This window comes from Coregonus lavaretus (genome assembly GCF_964263955.1).
Source record: "Coregonus lavaretus genome assembly, chromosome: 19".
Lineage (NCBI taxonomy): Eukaryota > Metazoa > Chordata > Actinopteri > Salmoniformes > Salmonidae > Coregonus > Coregonus lavaretus.
Genome location: NC_140006.1, coordinates 32,540,371 through 32,565,049, shown reverse-complemented (window position 1 = coordinate 32,565,049; position 24,679 = coordinate 32,540,371). Strand labels below are relative to the sequence as shown.

General features: G+C 41.2%; 1 protein-coding gene across 4 annotated transcripts in view; it reads right to left on the bottom strand.

Moving 5' to 3' along the window:
* Positions 1-23,010, bottom strand: part of LOC311146695 (GRB10-interacting GYF protein 2-like) — a 35,685-nt gene extending 12,675 nt beyond the window's left edge. For 2 of the 4 annotated variants that reach the window (XM_084183247.1, XM_084183248.1), the window contains exons 1-10: positions 22,919-23,010; positions 10,489-10,540; positions 10,120-10,273; positions 9,790-9,885; positions 9,494-9,605; positions 6,893-7,001; positions 6,588-6,658; positions 6,421-6,453; positions 2,831-2,944; positions 2,194-2,417 (exon numbers count right to left, since the gene is read on the bottom strand). In XM_084183247.1, the coding sequence (XP_084039373.1) occupies positions 2,194-2,417; positions 2,831-2,944; positions 6,421-6,453; positions 6,588-6,658; positions 6,893-7,001; positions 9,494-9,605; positions 9,790-9,885; positions 10,120-10,273; positions 10,489-10,526 (951 nt within the window). In that variant the 5' untranslated portion in view covers positions 10,527-10,540; positions 22,919-23,010. Of the gene's footprint in view, positions 1-2,187; positions 2,418-2,749; positions 2,945-6,420; positions 6,454-6,587; positions 6,659-6,892; positions 7,002-9,493; positions 9,606-9,789; positions 9,886-10,119; positions 10,274-10,488; positions 10,541-22,918 lie in introns of all 4 variants that reach the window. The other 2 variants (XM_084183246.1, XM_084183245.1) reach the window with 2 other exon arrangements.
* Between the last annotated feature and the right edge of the window lie 1,669 nt (positions 23,011-24,679).

Below are 24,679 nucleotides of genomic sequence, written 5' to 3'. Positions count from 1 at the left end.
ACGAACAATAGTACGCAAGTATAAACACCATGGGACCACGCAGCCGTCATACTGCTCAGGAAGGAGATGCGTTCTGTCTCCTAGAGATGAACGTACTTTGGTGCGAAAAGTGCAAATAAATCCCAGAACAACAGCAAAGGACCTTGTGAAGATGCTGGAGGAAACAGGTACAAAAGTATCTATATCCACAGTAAAACGAGTCCTATATCGACATAACCTGAAAGGCCGCTCAGCAAGGAAGAAGCCACTGCTCCAAAACCACCATAAAAAAGCCAGACTACGGTTTGCAACTGCACATGGGGACAAAGATCGTACTTTTTTGAGAAAAGTCCTCTGGTCTGATGAAACAAAAATAGAACTGTTTGGCCATAATGACCATTGTTATGTTTGGAGATAAAAGGGGGTAGCTTGCAAGCCAAAGAACACCATCCCAACCGTGAAGAACGGGGGTGGCAGCATCATGCTGTGGGGGTGCTTTTCTGCAGGAAGGACTGGTGCACTTCACAAAATAGATTGCATCATGACGATGGAAAATGTTGTGGATATATTGAAGCTACATCTCAAGACATCAGTCAGGAAGTTAAAGCTTGGTCGCAAATGGGTCTTCCAAATGGACAATGACCCCAACCATACTTCCAAAGTTGTGGCAAAATGGTTTAAGGACAACAAAGTCAAGGTATTGGAGTGGCCATCACAAAGCCCTGACCTCAACCCTATAGAACATTTGTGGGCAGAACTGAAAAAGCATGTGCGAGCAAGGAGGCCTACAAACCTGACTCCATTACACCAGCTCTGTCAGGAGGAATGGGCCAAAATTCACCCAACTTATTGTGGGAAGACTACCTGAAACATTTGACCCAAGTTAAACAATTTAAAAGGCAATGCTACCAAATACTAATTGAGTGTTTGTAAACTTCTGACCCACTGGGAATGTGATGAAAGACATAAAAGCTTAAATAAATCATTATCTCTACTATTATTCTGACATTTCACATTCTTAAAATAAAAATTGGTGATCTTACCTGACCTAAGACAGGGAATTTTTACTAGGATTAAATGTCAGGAATTGTGAAATACTGAGTTTAATATATTTGGCTAAGGTGTATGTAAACTTCCGACTTCAACTGTATATGATGACACCTTTGCACACTCTTGGCATTCTCTCAACCAGCATCACCTGGAATGCTTTTCCAACAGTCTTGAAGGAGTTTCCACATATGCAGAGCACTTGCTGGCTGCTTTTTCTTCACTCTGCCGTCCGACTCATCCCAAACCATCTCAATTGGGATGAGGTGGTAACTCTAATGAACTTACCCTCTGCAGCAGAGTTAACTCTGGGTCTTCCATTCCTGTTGCGGTCCTCATGAGAGCCAGTTTCATCATAGCGCTTGATGGTTTTTGCGCCTGCACTTGAAGAAACGTTCAAAGTTCATGAAATGTTCTGTATTGACGGACCTTCATGTCTTAAAGTAATGATGGACTGTCATTTCTCTTTGCTTATTGGAGCTATTCTTGCCATAATATGGACTTGGTATTTTACCAAATAGGGCTATCTTCTGTATACCCCCCTACCTTGTCACAACACAACTGATTGGCTCAAACGCATTAAGAAGGAAATCAATTCCACAAATTAACTTTTAAGAAGGCACACCTGTTAATTGAAATGCATTCCAGGTGACTACCTCATGAAGCTGGTTGAGAGAATGCCAAGAGTGTGCAAAGCTGTCATCAAGGCAAAGGGTGGCTATTTGAAGAATCTCAAATATAAAATATATTTTGATTTGTTTAACACTTTTTTGGTTACTACATGATTCCATATGTGTTATTTCATAGTTTTGATGTATTCACTATTATTCTACAATGTAGAAAATAGTAAAAATAAAAAATACTTGAATGAGTAGGTGTGTCCAAACTTTTGACTGGTTGTGTGTGTGTATATATATATATATCTCTATCTTGTCATGAAAGGCTCCATATGTCCTCATAGCAGCCTGGCATTCACAGAGTTCCATGTCTCACAGTGCTCCGATGCCATACTTGTAATTGCTGCAAACAAATTGCCCATTGGGGAAAACAATTCATTGCTCGGTAGACTTCAATCATGTATGCACATCCTACTTAATTTCTTAAACCTTTCTTTGGCCCAGCACCCATTAACAAGTGATGTTTGTTAGACTATTCACTCACTCGAACCTTGAGCGAAAGGAAGGCCCCGGAGGAGTCGAAGGTGCCCGTCTCCTCTTCAGCGTCCTCCAGACACCACTCTGGCAGGCTGCCTCCATCCTCCTCCAGGCTGCCGCTGCCCGATGGGGGATGCCTGTAGCCGCGCTCATCCTCCCTGGCGTCGAACGGGAGCCTGCGCTGCCGCGGCTGCTCCCCCGGGTGAGCCTCTCGCCACCCTGCCGACCGCGGCCCTTCTGAGGAGGAGAAGAGCGGTTTAAGGACCCCGTCGGCTTTACGCCAGCCAGTCTCTCATATTGAAGCCCACCACTTTATGTTGCTGTTTCTTAGATGCATGTGATGCTTTCTTTTGTGAAGTTATGGATGGATTAGAGTATTTCCTGTTGAAAACCTGTTCTCATTTAGGTGGCCTAGAGGCCTTAACAAGAGGGATTGTAATATGATTTGAGGTGTCCATTGTGATTTAAGGGTTGTATTGAGATAGGCCTGCAATTGAAACCATCACCCACACACACACACGACAGGACACTTTGTGGTGGTAGCAGTTTGGGATCACTACAGGGCACACCTGGACTCGGGGGGCACCACCGGTCGCTGTCCCATCGTGAGGCACCCGCTAGGCGCCAGCCCCCCTCGTCACCATCCTCACCATTCACTTCGTCCCGGGACGTGCGCCAGTTCTCACTCTCCGAACGCGTGAAGTCATGCTTCCTCACAGGCAAGCCCCCCACACCGGTCCCAACCTCCTCGTAGTTAGCACGGACTGGAGAGGAAACGATTGAATAACTTTATGTTATCAAAGAGGAACATCAATCTTGACAATTTTATCCAAATAAAAAACATATTCAATACATACATACATACATACAGTGCATTCGGAAAGTATTCAGACCCCTTGACTTTTTCCACATTTTGTTATGTTACAGGCTTATTCCAAAATGGATTAAATTGCTTTATTTTCATCAATCTACACACAATACCCGATAATGACAAAGGAAAAACAGGCTTTTAGAAATGTTAGCAAATTCATAACAAATAAAAAACCGAAATATGACATTTACATAAGAATTCAGACCCTTTACTCAGTACTTTGTTGAAGAACCTTTGGCAGCGATTACAGCCTCGAGTATGACGCTACAAGCTTGACACACCTGTATTTGGGGAGTTTCTCCCATTCTTCTCAAGCTTTGTCAGGTTCGCTGGGGAGCGTCGCTGCACAGCTATTTTCAAGTCTCTTCAGAGACCTGAATCGGGTTCATGTCCGGGCTCTGGCTGGGCCACTCAAGGACATTCAGAGACTTGTCCCGAAGCCACTCCTGCAGTGTCTTGGTTGTGTTCTTAGGGTCGTTGTCCTGTTGGAAAGTGAACCTTCGCCCAAGTCTGAGGTCCTGAGCGCTCTGGAGCAGGTTTTCATTAAGGATCTCTCTGTACTTTGCTCCGTTCATCTTTCCCTTGATCCTGACTAGTCTCCCAGTCCCAGTCCCTGACACTGAAAAACATACCTACAGCATGATGCTGCCACCGCCATGCTTCACCGTAGGGATGGTGCCAGGTTTCCTCCAGACATGACGCTTGGCATTCAGGCGAAAGAGTTCAATCTTGGTTTCATCAGACCAGAGAATCTTGTTTCTCATGGTCTGAGAGTCCTTTAGGTGCCTTTTGGCAAACTCCAAGCGGGCTGTCATGTGCCTTTTACTGAGGAGTGGCTCCCGTCTGGCCACTCTACCATAAAGGCCTGATTGGTGAAGTGCAGCAGAGATGGTTGTCCTTCTGGAAGGATCTCCCATCTCCTCAGAGGAACTCTGGAGCTCTGTCTGAGTGAGCATTGGGTTCTTGGTCACCTCCCTGACCAAGGCCCTTCTCCCCCGACTGCTCAGTTTGGCTGGGTGGCCAGCTCTAGGAAGAGTATCTTGGTGGTTCCAAACGTCTTCCATTTAAGAATGATGGAGGCAACTGTGTTCTTGGGGACCTTCAATGCTGTAGACATTTTTTGGTACCCTTACCCTGATCTGTGCCTCAACACAATCCTGTCTCTGAGCTCTACGGACAATTCCTTCGACCTCATGGCTTGGTTTTTTCTCTGACATGCACTATCAACTGTTGGACCTTATTTAGACTGGTGTGTGCCTTTCCAAATCATGTCCAATCAATATAATTTACCACAGGTGGACTCCAATCAAGTTGTAGAAACATCTCAAGGATGATCAATGGAAACAGGATGCACCTGAGCTCAATTTCGAGTCTCATAGGAAAGGGTCTGAGTACTTATGTAAATAAGGTATCAGTTTATGTTTAACACATTTGCAAACATTTCTAAAAACCTGTTTTCGCTTTGTCATTATGGGGAATTGTGTGTAGATTGATGAGGGAAAAAATAATTTCATACATTTTAGAATAAGGCTGTAACGTAACAAAATGTGGGAAAAGGGAAGGGGTCTGAATGCACTGTATGTAGCAACGCCACAATTTCAAGCAATACTTTTAGTCTGAGGGTGTCCTGGGTCACAGTAAATAAGTTGTGAGGTTGTCTAAACATTTGCATAGCTGTACTGTTGCCTGATTAAGTAGTGTACAGAGTTACAGTTAGTACCTTGTGAAGTAGACTTTTACCCTCAGTATAAGCATAGAAAATATATATTCCTTGGAGAAACAGCATAGTTCCCCATGACAAGGAAGTGTATAAGTGCAAGGGCCTGATTCATAACCGTTGCTTAAATTAATCACAAAATATCTGCGTGCCCCATTTCTAAAAAATCTGTGCACGTACAAAAATACTGAGATTGATAAACTTGCCGCACGCCATACATACACATGTTCCCCATTATAAATCAGACCTGTGTAAAACTGCACGCGTGAACAAGCATTATAACTCTGCCTGAAAAACTTCCATTATTCACCTTTTATGGTAACAATATTGCCCTTTTTGCTGTATACTTTGGAAGTACTGGAATTAGGCCTAGACAGTATCTAAAGCACAGGAGGCTGCTGAGGGGAGAACGGCTCATAATAATGGATGAAATAGAGTGAATGGAATGTCACCAAACACATGGAAACCATGGAAACCATGTGTTTGATGTATTTGATACCATTCCACATATTCTGCTCCAGCCATTACCACGAGACCATTCTCCCAAATTAAGGTGCCACCAACCTCCTGTGATCTAAAGTAAATAGTAATAGCGAACTTGGTCAAATGTCTTTGGAGGTGTTGGCAGAATGTTTTCTTTTGCAGTGACATTTGCTGTATCTGACAGTTTCTGAATTGTTGTGGACCTGTAAACAGTTAATTGAATTTAAACTATGTTGCACTGCCCGCGAATTCTGAAACATTGTCTACTAGGAAAGAAATGAATACTACAGTAGGCTTACTTAGTGGTAGCCTACACATTTCAATGCAAAATATCAACTGTGTTCATCTGTTAAATTCTACTGTATGTTATAATCCCTTTCGGATGCATAGAGCAAGAATGTTCAATTATCATCGCCTATCTAATAGGCCCAATTACATTAGAGATGTGCATGGTCATTTGCGTTATGGCCACTTCGGGAATATGAACTCATCATGGCCAGAAAAGGTGAGGAATTTATTCTGCAATGGCTATGATATATGTATAATGCATTATGTTTATAAATTAAATATTGTCAACTCGAGAAATTACAGTATTCAGGACGTAGCCTACAAACGTCAATTGAAAAGGTGAATGAAAAGGTGAATGTTCTATCGCATAGAGCAAAATACTTGAAATAGCTTATCTATTTCCTACTGTGAAGTAGGTCCAATTAAATGAGAGATGGAACGAACGGTAGCCTATCCTACCTTGCTGTTGGCCTATAGGCTATTTCACCAGTATGAAAAGGTGAGGAATTGATTATTCAATGATCATGGAAATGAAATCAATCATAGGAAATAGATGCCTATTTCTAATTACTTTAGAATGCAAAAATAAAAGAAATGGCTTTTCGCTTCTCACTAATGGCAACTTATATTGAGCTACCTGTTTTGTTGTTATGAATAAGAGTGTCATCATAGTCCCCCATTTGCACAAGGCTACTAAGCTACTTCTGCCTTCTTGCAATGCAATACTTCAACCACTAGAAACTGTGCGTACGCATGGTTTAAAGTTTGCGGGGAGGAAAGCACATTTTCACTTTTGCGTGAAAACTGGCAAACGCACATTTTGGGGTCTATTTTGTAAGTACGCATGATTTATAAATGAGGCCCCTAGAGGGTAAACTTACTATGATTCATCGGGAAGTGGGTAGGAGCAACTTCTGCCAAGTCAAAGGAACCGAGGAGAGAGAGAAAGCGCAAAGTCATTACATTACCTGTAAATGCTTTAAAAACGGCATTATGTATATTACATTAAACATCATTGATTATGTGATGAGCAAGTATTGGCACAAACCTGTCTCTTTTCGACTTGGCTTTTCAAACCTTCGGTCTCCCCTAGACGGGGAGAAAATAGACTCAGCATGACTTTGAAAAGGAGAAAAGAAAAAAAGAATGACTGAGCATGCAGAGTGTCAAATATAGACAGATATGACCAAAAACATGACAATTCGATCATTCTCATTCCACTGGCCTGGAACCCAGCTTAAGACGCACCCACTTAACAGGAACATTTGCATAAATCATGCATTGACGTCAAAGGTTAACGTGCGTGACGATTCCAGTTACACGCTCGTGCCTCCAGTGAGGATAGTCCATTACCTCTCCTCCCAGCTCTGGGAGCGGTGCATCTCCCTGCCCCCGCGGCCAAAGCCTCCTTCCACGTCATCAAAACTTCTTTGGTAAAACCCTCCGTCTCCTCTACCCCGACCTGCCAGACACACATTTTAAATACTTTTTTTGAAATCACAATTCACATTACAGTCGAAAAGGATTCAAACACACACACTACACTTTAATGTTGAAACTAGCTGGTTAAAATGAATTCAACCAGCTGCGATAGCTTCTGCTGACAGGAGCATTATCAAGCCTATTAACAGAGTACTACTGTTACATCCCTTCTGTGTAGCTGGCAAAAGATTGTTAAGATTCTTAGGGGCGGGTCTCCACCTATATAGAAATCACTGGTCTCAACTAGGGCTGTGGCGGTCACAAAATTTAGTCAGCCGGTGATTGTCAAGCAAGTAACTGTCGGTCTCTCAGTAATTGATCGTTCATTAACAAACATTTAGCATCTCCTGGCTTCTACACATAGCCTACAAGCCACTGATGCTGACCTTTGGAACATCTACATTTTAAAAAAAGTATAATAAATCCACCATCACAATAAAGCCATTATTTTAGACATCTAAAGTAGCATGATATGAAGAAAATGTAGTCATAGCATACTCTGAGTTGTCCTTATGTTAGGTCCTGATTTGGCTATGCCAAATGGCTGTGGACTAAACTAGTTCATTTAGCAGACAAGATTTGCTTAGAATTCCGTGGCATTATTTTGTAGTGTGAAGAATACAATTGAACATAGCTGACTAAAATAGAAAGGATATTTTCTCAAAACGATTTGAGGGAGTACGCACATGTGGCTATTCTGTGTTGAGCGGTTAACAAAGATTAATTTAGAGTTATTAATGCAACTTTAGTTCTACAAACGTTGGGCTATATGTTTAGATTTTTAATACATTGTAAGGCTGCATGATGCGACTAATGATGATTTGAATAAAGTCGCTTGAAAGGCATGAGCTCTGCTTAGTTTTTTGCGCAGGCTGTACAGTCACATATTCACAATTTGACAAGCACTTGATAATGCCTAGACTTTCACGGCGGCATGGCCTTTGTGTGGCCGTAATGCACCATAAGAAAATCCATGCCTTTTTGCGGCCAGTGGCCGTTGTGCCCGTCTCCCTGAGTGCTGCACGCTCCATCATGTGATCGGGTCTTTCTCACAGGCTACAAGTGAAGACAGACAGATCGGGGACGCAACTGCGCGTGTCCTTATCCAATTCCGATGTGCATATTGAAGATATTGGAAGAACTGTCCACATTTACTTTTCGTCAGCCAACAAGATGAGTAGGCCTAATGAACAGCAAAATGTCAATCTACTATCCCCCATAGTACAAAGGTCGACCTATTCTATTCTGTGTGAGAAATAAATATTCCAAACATAGTCTGGGACAGCGGTGGGATGCGATAGATCCCAAATTAATACAACCACTAGCATAAAAAAAACATTGTTACGCAATGTGGCTGACGCAACAGATCAGAACGTTTAGCTTGTGACCGCAAATGCAATTATGCATGTATAATGTTTTTATTATAAAGGTGCATTTTTATGGTGAAAATTATCTTCCCTCGAACTTGAAACTCATGTGCTGCTTACGTATGCCAGTTAGGCTCTACACCCCTAGTAAAGCAGATTAATTAGCTTAATTTAAAAAAGTTATTTGGCCACTTTAGTTGTGATACAAACCTTAAAACACATAGGCCTATGGGCTAGGCTACATGAAGTGTGCGACCATGATTTGAAAAAGTCGCAAAAAAAGGTATTGTTTCTTATGTTGGGCATCATTCACAAGTGATAATATATAATTCACAAGTGATAGACTAATATTGTCACACATCAGACAACTCTTGATTTAATCTTGTCTTTACATATACAAAATATTATATGTGAGAAACAGGGGCAGCGGGAAAAAAGACATGTCATCTACGCACTTAAATAGCGAATGAAGGACGCTTTATTTTCATGCCAGGCAGGTAGGCTATACTCCTGTTGTAAATATAAACAATGTGCTTAATATTAGGAAAGTTGAAAAATAAATATAGTAGGCCTAGCCTATAGAACGCTGATTCTCCTATTTTTAGTAGAGGCCATCACTCTGTTTTCATGCGCAATTGCATAGCCTATTGAAATGTTGCGCAACATGAGCTCATGGGCTCTCATGAAGTGTTTGATTAGATTTTCGAAAACATTTGCATTGATGTCAGAGTGATTAGAGGGACAATAGAGTGCTGAGTACAAAGCAGTTAGCAAGTTTGGTAGGCTACTAATGACCATCAGCAACATCAGAGCTTGGAGAAGCCTAATTACAGTGACTAAACGGTCACGTGGAATTTGACTGCCTTCATGAATCGTGACCGCCGGTGTGGCGGTAATACAGTCACTGCAACAGCCCTAGTCTCAACAGTCAATAGTCTAAAGTAGTTTCCTCGTCTCCTACCCTTTACCTGCATTGACATGATGAAAGAAATTAACAGTTCACCTAGTCTGTTTTTCTGATTAGTTCAGATGAAGAGGACACAAGCACAGGAAGCCACTTCAGACTGTTGAGATGGACAAAGAGACAATAGTTCTCTTTCCTCACCTCGACCCCGTGAGGTACTTCGACCCCTCGGCGCCCCTGGCCCAACCGGACCCCCTCCTCTTCCCATCAGCCTGAGCACAGCGGCACTGTTTACAGACATGGAAAAATTTCTCTGTGGGGGAGAGAGGGAGCAAGAGGATAAAGAGAGAGGGGGGTGGGGGGCAGACACGTCTATAACCAACAATTCTCTATATTTGGTTACAAACAAATGGGTAAGAACAATGAGAAAGGTGTAGTCTTAATTTTGCATATTCATTCTAAACATGGCCTCATTTTTGAACAGCGAAGGCACCAACCTGCTCTTCCTCTGTAAAAGCTACAAGTGCCAGTGGTGGCAGGGGCTCCTCTTGTAAAATGGGCAGAAAATCCTTATCATGTAGGTCTACAGGGATCTGATAAGGTGAAAGAAAAGGTATGAGCAAGTAGCCATTGCAATGTCAGGTTTAATACACAAATTACAGGAAGATGGCATTATATATTTGAATTTGAAAGAAATCTCAATCCACAAAAGGATTAATCTAAATTTCATCTTGGAGCACTTTTCAGAACATGCCGATACCAGTCACTTTATTTGTATGCCAATTATGTATCCTTTTAGAACACATATCAGAATTAGTTTGCCTCACCTCCCTATCCTTGACATAAAGTGCTAGCATTTCTTCTCTCCCGTAGCGGTAGTCTGCAAGTTTATACTTTGGCATTGCAGGTGAGAGAGGTGGTGAGGTGGCAACGCTACTGCTGCTACCACCCCCATGGCCACCCCCAGACAGGGCCCGGAGCCTGGGGAAGAAACGGACAGAAAGAAAACGACAAAAAAACAAAAGTGAAATTTAGAGGACAACTGGAAGGCCTCAACATGTGAGACACCACTGCACCAGGTGTCAAAAGACAAACCAGTATAACAACCCAGATCGCTGTTAATCAACTTGATTGTTCTCTTAATTCAATACAACATTTCAGCTCAAGAAGATTTCATATTAACATGCTATACCAACCATTCTGGTCCGAAGTTGAGTGTCTGAGTTTCTGCCATTCTTCCTAGAACTTCTATGGGAAGGAAAGGGCCAAAATGATTAGCCTTATACAATGCAATATGTTTATTGTAAAGGTGTTTAAATCAAATCAAATGTTATTGGTCACATACACATATATAGCAGATTTTATTATGGGTGTAATGAAATGCAAGGACATCATTCAACATCCTTTGATCAACACACAAAAGCGCAACCACTAATAGGTCTGCTGATGGCATTTGGATTACAGACCCAAATTCTGATTTAAAAAGGTCATTAGATGGTGACAATTATTGCATCACCCTTTCATCTCTCAGGTACATTATACCAATTATTTGGGTAATTGCCAGAGCCATGTACTGTATATAGTCAAATCAAATAGATCTTTAACGCTTTTCTTTATAAGGATTTGTTGTTGACAGTTCATAATTGCACGGAAATGTACAGTGCATTCGGAAAGTATTCAGACCCTAGACTTTTTCCACATTGTTACGTTACAGCCTTAATCTAAAATGGATGTAAAAAAAATTGTTCCTCAATACCCCATAATGACAAAGCAAAAAAGGTTTTTAGAAATTTTAGCACATTTAATAAATAAAAAACAGAAATAGTAGTATTCAGACCCTTTGCCATGAGACTCGAAATTGAGCTCAGGTGAATCCTGTTTCCATTGATCATCCTTAAGATGTTTCTAAAACTTGATTGGAGTCCACCTGTGGTAAATTATATTGATTGGACATGATTTGGAAAGGCACACACGTGTCTATATAAAAGGTCCTACAGTTGACAGTGCATGTCAGAGCCATGAGGTCGAAGGAATTGTCCGTAGAGCTCCGAGACAGGATTGTGTCGAGGCACAGATCTGGGGAAGGGAACCAAATAATTTCCGCAGCATTGAAGGTCCCCAAGAACAGTGGTCTCCATCATTCTTAAATGGAAGACGTTTGGAACCACCAAGACACTCTTCCTAGAGCTGGCCACCCGGCCAAACTGAGCAATCGGGGGAGAAGGGCCTTGGTCAGGGAGGTGATCAAGAACCAGAAGGTCACTCTGACAGAGCTCTAGAGTTCCTCTGTGGAGATGGGAGAACCTTCCAGAAGGACAACCATCTCTGCAGCACTCCACCAATCAGGCCTTTATGGTAGAGTGGCCAGACGGAAGCCATTCTTCAGTGAATGGCACATGACAGCCCGCTTGGAGTTTGCCAAAAGGCACCCAAGGACTCTCAGACCATGAGAAACAAGATGCTCTGGTCTGATGAAACCAAGATTGAGCTCTTTGGCCTGAATGACAAGCGTCAGGTCTGGAGGAAACCTGGCACCATCCCTATGGTGAAGCATTGTGGTGGCAGCATCATGCTGTTGGGATGTTTTTCAGCTGCAGGGACTGGGAGACAAGTTAGGATCGAGGGAAAGATGAACGGAGCAAAGTACAGGGAGATCCTTGATGAAAACCTGCTCCAGAGCGCTCAGGACCTCAGACTGGGGAGAAGGTTCACTTTCCAACAGGACAACGACCCTAAGCACACAGACAAGACAACGCAGGAGTGGCTTCGGGACAAGTCTCTGAATGTCCTTGAGTGGCCCAGCCAGAGCCCGGACTTGAACCCGATCGAACATCTCTGGAGAGACCTAAAAATAGCTGTGAGGCGAAGCTCCCCATCCAACCTGACAGAACTTAAGAGGATCTGCAGAGAAGAATGTGAGAAACTCCCCAAATACAGGTGTGCCAAGCTTGTAGCGTCATACCCAAGATGACGCAAGACTGTAATCGCTGCCAAAGGTGCTTCAAAGTACTGAGTAAAGGGTCTGAATACTTATGTCAATGTCATATCTCCGTTTTTTTTTTTTTTTTTATGTATAAAAACCTGTTTTTGCTTTGTCATTATGGGGTATTGTGTGTAGATTGAAATTCATCAATTTTAGAATAAGGCTGTAACATAACAAAATGTGGAAAAAGTCAACGGGTCTGAATACTTTCCGAATGCACTGTCCATTGTGCCTCCAATTCAAATATATGTATCTGGTTCTGATAAAGATATTGAAAAATATCTGGATTTGGGACAGTTTGCAGTTTTCAGAACTATAAAAAATAAGTCTAAATTTGACAATGTGAAGGGTTTCCCTAGGCCGCCACAAATGTGGACTTGTTTGGGGGTAGAGCTCATTACAATAATAGCCACTATTTTTGTATAGTACAGATCAGAGACCCAATTTTATTGGTCACGTGACGAATACAACTGGTGTAGACCTGACCGTGAAATGCTTACTTACGAGCCCATAACCAACAATGCAGAGTTTGTTAAAATAAACATTTGCTAAATAAAACGAAAGGAAAAATAGTAACATAATAAAATAACAATAACAAGGCTATATACAAGGGGTCCGGTACCGAGTCAACGTGTAGGGTTACGGGGTAATTGAGGTAATATGTACATGTACAGTTGAAGTCGGAAGTTTACATACACCTTAGCCAAATACATTTAAACACCGTTTTTCACAATTCCTGACATTTAATCGTAGTAAAAATTCCCTGTCTTAGGTCAGTTAGGATCACCACTTTATTTTAAGAATGTGAAATGTCAGAATAATAGTAGAGAGAATGATTCATTTCAGCTTTTATTCCTTTCATCACATTCCAAGTGTGTCAGAAGTTTACATACACTCAATTAGTATTTGGTAGCATTGCCTTTAAATTGTTTAACTTGGGTCAAACGTTTTGGGTAGCCTTCCACAAGCTTCTCACAATAAGTTGGGTGAATTTTGGCCCATTCCTCCTGACAGAGCTGGGGTCACGGAGTCAGGTTTGTAGGCCTCCTTGCTCGCACACTCTTTTTCAGTTCTGCCCACACATTTTCTATAGGATTGAGGTCAGGGCTTTGTTGTCCTTAAGACATTTTGCCACAACTTTGGAAGTATGCTTGGGGTCATTGTCCATTTGGAAGACCCATTTGCGACCAAGCTTACATTTTCTGACTGATGTCTTGAGATGTTGCTTCAATATATCCACATAATTTTCCTTCCTCATGATGCCATCTATTTTGTGAAGTGCACCAGTCCTCCTGCAGAAAAGAACCCCCACAGCATGATGCTGCCACCCCCGTGCCTCACGGTTGGGATGGTGTTCTTTGGCTTGCAAGCAACCCCCTTTTTCCTCCAAACATAACGATAGTCATTATGGCCAAACAGTTCTATTTTTGTTTCATCAGACCAGAGGACATTTCTCCAAAAAGTATGATCTTTGTCCCCATGTGCAGTTGCAACCGTAGTCTGGCTTTTTTTATGGCGGTTTTGGAGCAGTGGCTTCTTCCTTGCTGAGCGGCATTTCAGGTTATGTCGATATAGGACTCGTTTTACTTTGGATATACAGTGGGGAGAACAAGTATTTGATACACTGCCGATTTTGCAGGTTTTCCTACTTACAAAGCATGTAGAGGTCTGTAATTTTTATCTAAAACAAAAATTCAGAAAATCACATTGTATGATTTTTAAGTAATTAATTTGCATTTTATTGCATGACCTAAGTATTTGATCACCTACCAACCAGTAAGAATTCCAGCTCTCACAGACCTGTTAGTTTTTATTTAAGAAGCACTCCTGTTCTCCACTCATTACCTGTATTAACTGCACCTGTTTGAACTTGTTACCTGTATAAAAGACACCTGTCCACACACTCAAACAGACTCCACAATGGCCAAGACCAGAGAGCTGTGTAAGGACATCAGGGATAAAATTGTAGACCTGCACAAGGCTGGGATGGGCTACAGGACAATAGGCAAGCAGCTTGGTGAGAAGGCAACAACTGTTGGCGCAATTATTAGAAAATGGAAGAAGTTCAAGATGACGGTCAATCACCCTCGGTCTGGGGCTCCATGCAAGATCTCACCTCGTGGGGCATCAATGATCATGAGGAAGGTGAGGGATCAGCCCAGAACTACACGGCAGGACCTGGGCAATGACCTTAAGAGAGCTGGGACCACAGTCTCAAAGAAAACCATTAGTAACACACTACGCTGTCATGGATTAAAATCCTGCAGCGCACGCAAGGTCCCCCTGCTCAAGCCAGCGCATGTCCAGGCCCATCTGAAGTTTGCCAATGACCAACTGGATGATCCAGAGGAGGAATGGGAGAAGGTCATGTGGTCTGATGAGACAAAAATAGAGCTTTTTGGTCTAAACCACTCGCCGTGTTTGGAGGAATAAGAAGGATAAGTACAACCCCAAGAACACCATCCCAACCGTGAAGCATGGAGGTGGAAACATCATTATTTGGGGATGTTTTTCTGCAAAGGGGACAGGACGACTGCACCGTATTGAGGGGAAGATGGATGGGGCCATGTATCGCGAGATCTTGGCCAACAACCTCCTTCCCTCAGTAAGAGCATTGAAGATGGGTCATGGCTGGGTCTTCCAGCATGACAACGACCCGAAACACACAGCCAGGGCAACTAAGGAGTGGCTCCGTAAGAAGCATCTCAAGGTCCTGGAGTGGCCTAGCCAGTCTCCAGACCTGAACCCAATAGAAAATCTTTGGAGGGAGCTGAAAGTCCGTATTGCCCAGCAACAGTCCCGAAACCTGAAGGATCTGGAGAAGGTCTTTATAGAGGAGTGGGCCAAAATCCCTGCTGCAGTGTGTGCAAACCTGGTCAAGACCTACAGGAAACGTATGATCTCTAATTGCAAACAAAGGTTTCTGTACCAAATATTAAGTTCTGCTTTTCTGATGTATCAAATATTTATGTCATGCAATAAAATGCAAATTAATTACTTAAAAATCATACAATGTGATTTTCTGGATTTTTGTTTTAGATTCCATCTCTCACAGTTGAAGTGTACCTATGATAAAAATGACAGACCTCTACATGCTTTGTAAGTAGGAAACTTGTGTCAAATACTTGTTCTCCCCACTATAGATACTTTTGTACCGGTTTCCTCCAGCATCTTCACAAGGTCCTTGTTCTGGGATTGATTTGCACTTTTCGAACCAAAGTACATTCATCTCTAGGAGACAGAACGCGTCTCCTTCCTGAGCGGTATGACAGCTGCATGGTCCCATTAATTTTTTTCACCTTTATTTAACCAGGTAAGCCAGTTGAGAACAAGTTCTCATTTACAACTGCGACCTGGCCAAGATAAAGCAATGTAGTGCGATAAAAACAACACTGAGTTACATATGGGGTAAAAAAAACAAAGTAAAAAAAAATACAACAGAAAATATATATACAGTGTGTGCAAATGTAGCAAGTTATGGAGGTAAGGCAATAAATAGGCTATAGTGCAAAAATAATTACAATTAGTATTAACACTGGAATGCTAGATGTGCAAGAGATGATGTGCAAATAGAGATACTGGGGTGCAAAATAGCAAAATAAATAACAATTTAGGGATGAGGTAGTTGGGTAGGCTAATTTCAGATGGGCTGTGTACAGGTGCAGTGATCGTTAAGGTGCTCTGACAACTGATGCTTAAAGTTAGTGTTTATACTTGCGTACTATTGTTTGTAAATATGAACGTGGTGCCTTCAGGCATTTAGAAATTGCTCCCAAGGATGAACCAGACTTGTGGAGGTCTACAATTTTTTCTGAGGTCTTGGCTGATTTCTTTTGATTTTCCCATGATGTCAAGCAAAGAGGCACTGTGTTTGAAGGTATGCCTTGAAATACATCCGCAGGTACACCTCCAATTGCCTCAAACGTCAATTAGCCTATCAGAAGCTTCTAATTCCATTTTCTGGAATTTTCCAAGCTGTTTAAAGGCACAGTCAACTTAGTGTATGTAAACTTCTGACCCACTGGAATTGTGATACAGTGAATTATAAGTGAAATAATCTGTCTGTAAACAATTGTTGGAAAAATTACTTGTGTCATGCACAAAGTAGATGTCCTAACCGACTTGCCAAAACTATAGTTTGTTAACAAGAAATTTGTGGAGTGGTTGAAAAACAAGTTTTAATAACTCCAACCTAAGTGTATGTAAACTTCCGACTTCAACTGTAGGTAGGGGTAAAGTGACTATGCATAGATAATAAACAAAGTAGCAGCAGAGTATGTAAAGAGTGTGAAGGAATCTGAACATATGTGTGTTGCATCAATGTTGTTGTGTTGCTGTGTCAGTGTAGTTTGTGTGTGTGGTTAGAGTCCAATGAGTGCACATCGAGCCTGTGCAAGAAAGGAGTACCCTCTGTAGCGCCTTGCGGTCGGATACCGAGCAGTTGCCATACAAAGAGGTGATGCAATCAGTCAGGATGCTCTCAAATTGTGCAGCTGTAGAACTTTGAGGATCCGAGGTCCCATGCAAAATATTTTCAGCCTCCTGAGGGGGAATAGGCATTGTCGTGCCCTCTTCACGACTGTGTTGGTGTGTTTGGACCATGATAGGTTCTTAGTGATGTGGACACCAAGGAACTTGAAGCGCTCGATCCGCTCCACTAAAGCCTTGTCGATGTGAATGGGGCCGTGCTCAGCCCTCCTTTTCCTGTAGTCCACGATCAGCTCCAATGTCTTGCTCACGTTGAGGGAGAGGTTGTTGTCCTGGCACCACACTGACAGATCTCTGACCTCCTCCCTATAGGCTGTCTCATCGTCGTCGGTGATCAGGCCTACCACCGTCGTGTCGTCAACAAACTTAATGATGGTGTTGGAGCAGTGCGTGGCCACACAGTCGTGGGTGAAAAGGGAGCACAGGAGGTGACTAAGTACGCAACCCTGAGGGGCACCCGTGTTGAGGGTCAGCGTGGTGGATGTGTTGTTGCCTACCCTCACCACCTGGGGGCTGCCTGTCAGGAAGTCCAGGATCCAGTTGCAGAGGGAGGTGTTCAGTCCCAAGTTCCTTAGCTTAGTGATGAGCTTGGAGGGCACTATGGTGTTGAACGCTGAGCTGAAGTCAATTAACAGCATTCTCACGTAGGTGTTCCTTTTGTCCAGGTTGGAAAGGGCAGTGTGGAGTGCAATAGAGACTGCGTCATCTGTGGATCTGTTGGGACGGTATGCGAATTGGTGGGTCCAGGGTTTCTGGGATGATAGTGATGATGTGATGATTCCGTTACCATAATTCTTCCAGTAAATGTGCTTTCGTGAAATGTTAATTGTAAATTGTTCAAAGTAAGCTAGTCCTTGTGCGAGTATGGTTTGAAATCAATGGTTTTTGTTTGGCATCCATTTGAACCTTTTCACGTGTGAGTTCCAAATATCTCTAACGGTCACTCCAGCTTGAGTTTGTTTTTTTTACGCGCAAGATGTCAGAACGCACTCACTGTTCCAAAATGTGATTGTTACGCAACAGGACAATTAACCCACGCTGCTCTCAAACCAAGGCATGCTACCTGCTAATTATTCAACTTGTCAATGTCTAATTATTTTCTAACAGTTTTAATTGAGGCGTGTTCCGCTTCCTCATTAATACACATAGAAATAGCCCATTTCACTGTTGACGACAATTTATGTTTGAGGCATTATGGAGCCGGACCAACTTCCCTCTTCAACGAGAGCCCAAGCACTTCTCCAGTGTTCCCCAGATCACGTATCTCCAGTCAGAACAGAACTTCAGAACTTGCACGAACTTGTACCCCCCTAGCACATTTTCCAGGCTGGCACCCGCATTGCCTTCATTGTTATTTTGCTTACTAATAATAACTTTGGACATGTGTGCGTTCCTATCAAAGAAACGTCCTTATTACGTTATCATTATAGTTTCTGTATATCGTGTTGTTTCTACTGTAGCACCCCGTATGTATGTATGTATGTATGTATGGAGCATAATATATTTACTGTTTTATTCACGTTTTCAATACTAGTGACAAACGATGCATTACGATTCTTGCATAGATTGTAACATACTTTTTTGAAGGTTGTACTGATTATGATGAGCTAATGCTAAGCTAACTGCCGGCTATGTATTTGTTGACAACATACAATGCATTCTGGTTGTCACGTAAACGTCTGTCAGACCAAAGATATTATAACAAAACGCGGTGAAGGGATGGTTCCCTCGTCTTTTGAGTAAACTTCAGGAAGTGAATGATGGTAGACGACACACCCCCATCAACATGCTTACTGAAAACATACCCAACACATCTTGTAATCTCTTATCTTTGGTTGACTAAGCCAACATATGGAATTGTTTTAATATGGTCATACCAAGGATCATTTAGCTATTTGATTTTGATTTTAAAGACCCTTAAGGTATAAAATAATATATATATAAAAAAAATTGATGATACATTGAATTTGGCATTACTGCTATTAGCCCACAGAAACAGATTGAATAACAGATTTACTACATGATCCCCCAAAAAATTGTAAAAGGAAGTTTGTTCTGAACTATATTTTTTTTAGGCCATTTTTTTAAAGCACTAAACTATCTCCATATATACGTCCATTAATTTGTTTTACTTGTACCGGGGACCTTCAGATGAGTCTTGTGACGCTTGTGGGGGTCGTAGAGCAAAACAGAGTCATCTTTCCACAGAGGGGTCAAAGTTTTTTTTAGGCCAAACCGTTTTGCCGCTACAGAAATTTGTGAGAAGACCGATTTTCGGGATGTCTCATGGTCTGACAAAATCAACTCTAGCTCTGCCAACTTTCACCGCAGATGCGGAAGGGCGATATCGGCGAATGCGGTGATTTGGGACACAGCCCATGCAAAAAAACACATCTCTGGCGTAGACAGATATTGATGGGCATTTTCTTATTAAGTTAGATTTTCACGGGGCCGCAGAAATAATAGGAGTAGGGTTAACACCACCTGACTTTTCCCACATTTTGTTGTGTTACAGCCTGAATTTAAAATGGACTAAATATATATTTTTTGTCACTAGCTTACACACAATACCCCATAATGTCAAAGTGGAATTATGTTTTTCTAAATGTTTACAAAAAAAATACTACTTCAGAGGTGAAATTTCTTGCGGCAATAAGTATTCAACCCCTTTGTTATGGCAAGCCTAAATAAATTCTGGATTAAAAATGTGCTTAACAAGTCACATAAGTTGTATGGACTCGATGTGTGCAATAGTGTTAACATTATTTTTGAATGACTACCTCATCTTTGTATCCCACACATACAATTATCTTTAAGGTCCCTCAGTCGAGCAGTGAATTTCAAACAGGTTCAACCACAAAGACCAGGGAGGTTTTCAAATGCCTTGCAAAGAAGGGCACCTATTTGTGGATGGGTAAAAATAAAAAAAGCAGACATTGAATATCCCTTTGAGCATGGTGAAGTTATTCATTACACTTTGGACGGTGTATCAATACACACAGTCACTACAAAGATAAAGGCGTCCTTCCTAACTCAGTTGCCGAAGAGGAAGGAAACCGTTCAGGGATTTCACCATTAAGCCAATGGTGACTTTAAAACAGTTAGAGTTTAATGGCTGTGATGAGGATGGATCAACAACATGTTACTCCACAATACTAACCTAATTGACAGAGTGAAAAAGAAGGAAGCCTGTACAGAATAAAAACATGCCAAAAAAATGCATACTGTTTGCAACACGGCACTAAAGTAATAAGGCAAAAAAATGTGGCTAAGCAATTATGTTTGTCCTGAATACAAAGCGTTATGTTTGGGGCAAATCCAATACAACACATTACGGAGTACCACTCTCCATATTTTCAAGCATAGTGGTGGCTGCATCATGTTATGGGTATGCTTGTAATCATTAAGGACAGAGGAAATTTTAAGGATTAAAAAAAGAAACGGAATGGAGCTAAGCACAGGCAAAATCCTAGAGGAAAACCTGGTTCAGTCTGCTTTCCATCAGACACTGGGAGATTAATTCACCTTTCAGCAGGACAATAACCTAAAACACAAGGCCAAATCTACACTGGAGTTGTTACCAAGACAGTGAATTTCCTGAGTGGCTGAGTTACAGTTTTGACTTACATCTACTTGAAAATATATGGCAAGACCTGAAATGGTTGTCTAGCAATGATATACAACCATTTTGACAGAGCTTGAAGAATTTTGAAAAGAATAATGGGCAAATAATGTACAATCCAGGTGTGCAAAGCTCTTAGAGACTTACCCAGAAAGACTCACAGCTGTAATCGCTGCCAAAGGTGCTTCTACAAAGTATGACTCAGGGGTGTGAATACTTATGTAAATAGGGTAGTGTGTGTAGATTGGTGAGAGAAAATGTTCAATTGAGGCTGTAAAACAACAAAATGTGGAATAAGTCAAGGGGTATGAATACTTTCTGAAGGCACTGTAGCTAAAGTTCACAGATCAGTTAGATATAACGACCCTAAGTTAGCCAAAATTTATGTTTAAACCACAGCTAGCCAGCTAGCTATACAATAAATAGGAAGCATTGGTGGTTGAACTTCAACCAATCAACTTTAGAATTGAATTGATTATTTATGGTGACAAAAAAAGATCAAGCTGTCAACTTCTGTAAAGATCCTGCACCACAACACCCATAGTGAAGAATGGAGACTAGTCACAAATGATTGATTAGACAATGTATAACGTCACTGTCAGTAGCCTGTAACTTCAGGTCGTGACTTAGGCTCCTTTAGTCCATTATTGGGCTAACGTTACTCCTTTTAGTCCGTTACTCTTTATAGTCCAAGGACCTTACATATTCTGTTTAGAGGCGAATTGGCTCTGGCAGCCAAAAACTCCATCTAAACATGAATAAATTCGCAATTGCGGTAAGGTTCTAGAAACATAAAGCCCTCTACTTTCACATCACATCAAAATAATTTAAAATGCTAAATATACACTTACTGTACACTGTTTTAACCGGTTTTAACAGTTGCAGCCTAGAGTATTTTTCAGTGACAACACGTTTGAGGCGTCCATCTTCCGTTTACACACAGGTGTTCAAGACGCAGATGGCTAATTAGAACAGTTACGCCTCCGTCTTCTGTAAACAAGCGCTGTAACATGGAAATATGGCCGTGTGGGAACCCTAACGCTATAAAGCTGTGTAGTAATTGAACCTTTCGTTTTTTGGAAATTATTTATTGCTTTAATTAAAGATTTGATTTGGGGTTCCAAAACAGTACCGCAAGTGATGCGTTTTTAACGTTCTGAATGAGCGTCGGGGCTCTTAACAAAACTCTCCTGGCCAGAAGATACTATATTATAGTCAATAGGGCTGAAGGTAGTTAGCGTCTATGAATGGCTTAGTTGTGACTGATAGAAATGCAAGTTTCAACCTACCTACACATTTCAGTAGCTAATATTTGGACTGTTGGCTAGTTAAAATGGATTATGGACACAATGTACTACTAGCTAGGTTTAGAAGTAGTCTGACTATCAATGTCAAGCGCAAATGATTTCTATATGCATGTCTAACTGTTATGTCTTAATATTGTATCACGTTATTATAAGATAAGGAACTTGACAAATTAGCTGTCTGGCTAGCAACAAACTGTACTTCTTAAATAAGTTTCATAAATTGCATAAACGCTTCATAAGCTATTACAAACAATTATGTATATACAGGTTTACCTCATTGATTCCAACACATGAGCTACAGTAGCTAGCTAGCAGCTAACTAACGTTAGCTTTCCATATGGCTGGCCATTATTAGCTTGATAATCCGACTGACACACATTCCCATACGTAACGTTAGCTAGCTAGATGCTAGCTAGTGAGTTGGCAATCCAAACTAGCAAATACAGCTGGCTAACGTTAGCAAGTTAGATATGTTAATTTACGTTATAATGACAGACATTAGCTGTAAAATAAGTTAAACTAACGTTAGCCAACTAAACAAATGTCGGCTAACCTTCTGACACAACATTTAAAATACCAACTAGTAGCTAGCCACAATGTGCAACTGTGCTCCCAAGCTGTTTGGCAAGCTAACTAGCTAAGTAACTGCATGACAGCTAGCTAGCTAATTAATCAAGTTGATATAGCAAAATAGTTAACGTTGTAGCTACTTTATTTAACCATAAATAATGATACGCAGTTCAAATGTATTATATATATATATATATATATAACAAGCTAGAACAGTAACCTGAGCTAACTGGTCGTCATAACTAGCTAGAGAACTTTGTTTTACAAAACTTTTAGTAACGATCGATTACTGATCAGTAATTTCTACGAAAACGCTAAGTTTCTCAAAAGGAAAACAATCAAAGAGTCATACTGTCACAAAATCGCACAGAAGTACTGTGAGCTGACACGAGTTAATGCTTAACCCCCGTGCGGCCTACGACTCTTCCGCCACAAGAGGTTCTCGTTGAAATACCTCCCATCTCGCTCCGAATCCAATGCGGTGCCACCACATACTTGAGACCGAAGCCTCAAGGCCAAGCAAACATGCTGGTATAACAACACTGATAAACGCGTTGAATTAGCTCAAACTGGATTATTTAGCACCGTGAATACTTATTTCGATAGTTTAGCTTTATTTTATAGCAAAACTGTGCATTTAATCTTCGCTGTCTTACCTCCGCTTTTACTGACAGCACAGGGTTTATTTGTATTCGAGTTGTGTGTGGCTCTCTCGCTGTCTCCGTTTCCACAAGATGGCTGAGAATGGGTCACATGACAATACATATCCCGATAAAGACCCGCATGCCAAAGAAGATTCGCTGACATGCATATTTTGCAAAGTACAAATCGTACTGAATGTATCTGTATGATTTCTGTACGTGTAGACTAAACTATGGCAGAATAACATCTTATGTTAGTCTTATTCCGACCAAATATTGTAGAAGTTACATAATTACATCTGATTATGTATGCATGATTGTAAACATCCAGCATACATAACATTATCAAATCCATGCATTGACCCTTTTTGCACAAACTCTTTTGACTCATCACATACGCTGCTGCTACTGTTTATTATTTACCCTGTACATATCTAGCTCAATTACCTCGTACCCCTGCACATAGACTTCGTTACTGGTACCCCGTGTATATATTTCCCTTTTTTTCTCTGCCCATAAGTAGGCATTTCACTGTTAGTCTACACCTGTTGTTTACGAAGCATGCGACAAATACAATTTGATTTGATACACATCAGAGTTCACCTCTTCGTCTCTGATTACATGTACAGATGAATTACCTGTTATAGTTTAACTTTGCCCTGTCATGATCTTGTGAACGAAAACTTTGTAAATTCAAAGATAAATATGAATGACTGCTGACGGCCTACAATCCTAAAATGAACACAAAAAAAAGGATATACACGTTTTTCTTACATGATGGAATACTTGGTTTAGGCCAAAGATACGTATCAAAGATAGCGACTAACGAGATGTTATTTGTGGTGTCACAGACATCTAGTGGTCAATATTAGAAACGAAAGTGCGATAACTGCTTAGCTAGCTAGCGCTACGTAATTTGAATGCGCGGGCGACACTTGAGATCGACGCTAGGCGAGAGCGGTTGCTATCATCGGACAACGGTAAGGAATCCAACAAGTAAACATAAATATTAAGTTGACAACAGTTAGCAGTAACTAACAACACATATACATATACCGTACCCCGTGTATTTCAATGTAATTAATGACAAGTGGGTCAATAGATTAACACGTTTCAACGATTGGAAGCTAACAAGCTAACAAGCTTGCTAGAGCTGCATGTGCTATCAAAACAACCTATACCTAATCGAAGCCTAGTAAGCTAGCTACACATGATAGATAGTGTAATAGCAAATAGTATACTATGTGGCAATACTGAAAACTTAAGTCTAATTTACTTGGTTAAAAGTTATGGTGCTTCTGACTTGGTGGGCTGGGGTGTCCATAGCACATTGCACTGTGCTGCTGCTGGCTGGCTAGCTAGCTAACAAGGATTCCATGGCATGTTGAGGTCTGTTCAGAAACATTGTTGATCAGGTGCAATTGGGAACGTGTATTTTTCTAATTTTACCAATAAATCACTGCACAATCACATTTGTTGGTTAGATAGCACTACATATTTAACAGGGGTCGCATTATCGTCCAGAAATCTGTATTTTCAAAATACAAACCATAAAAAACTGCTTTTTAAACCATTTCACCTACAGTACGTTTTATATTGAAAGTTAAAATTGGGTTTTTGCTTCAATAGTGTGATAAGGGGCGTGCAACTATAGTTTTTCTAAACACAAAATACATTAGTGTAACACATTCGGCAGAAAATCTTTTTCATCAGATGACAACTGAAGTCCACCTGCATATGATTAGCTTACAATGAAAAAACAATGTATTTTTGTTG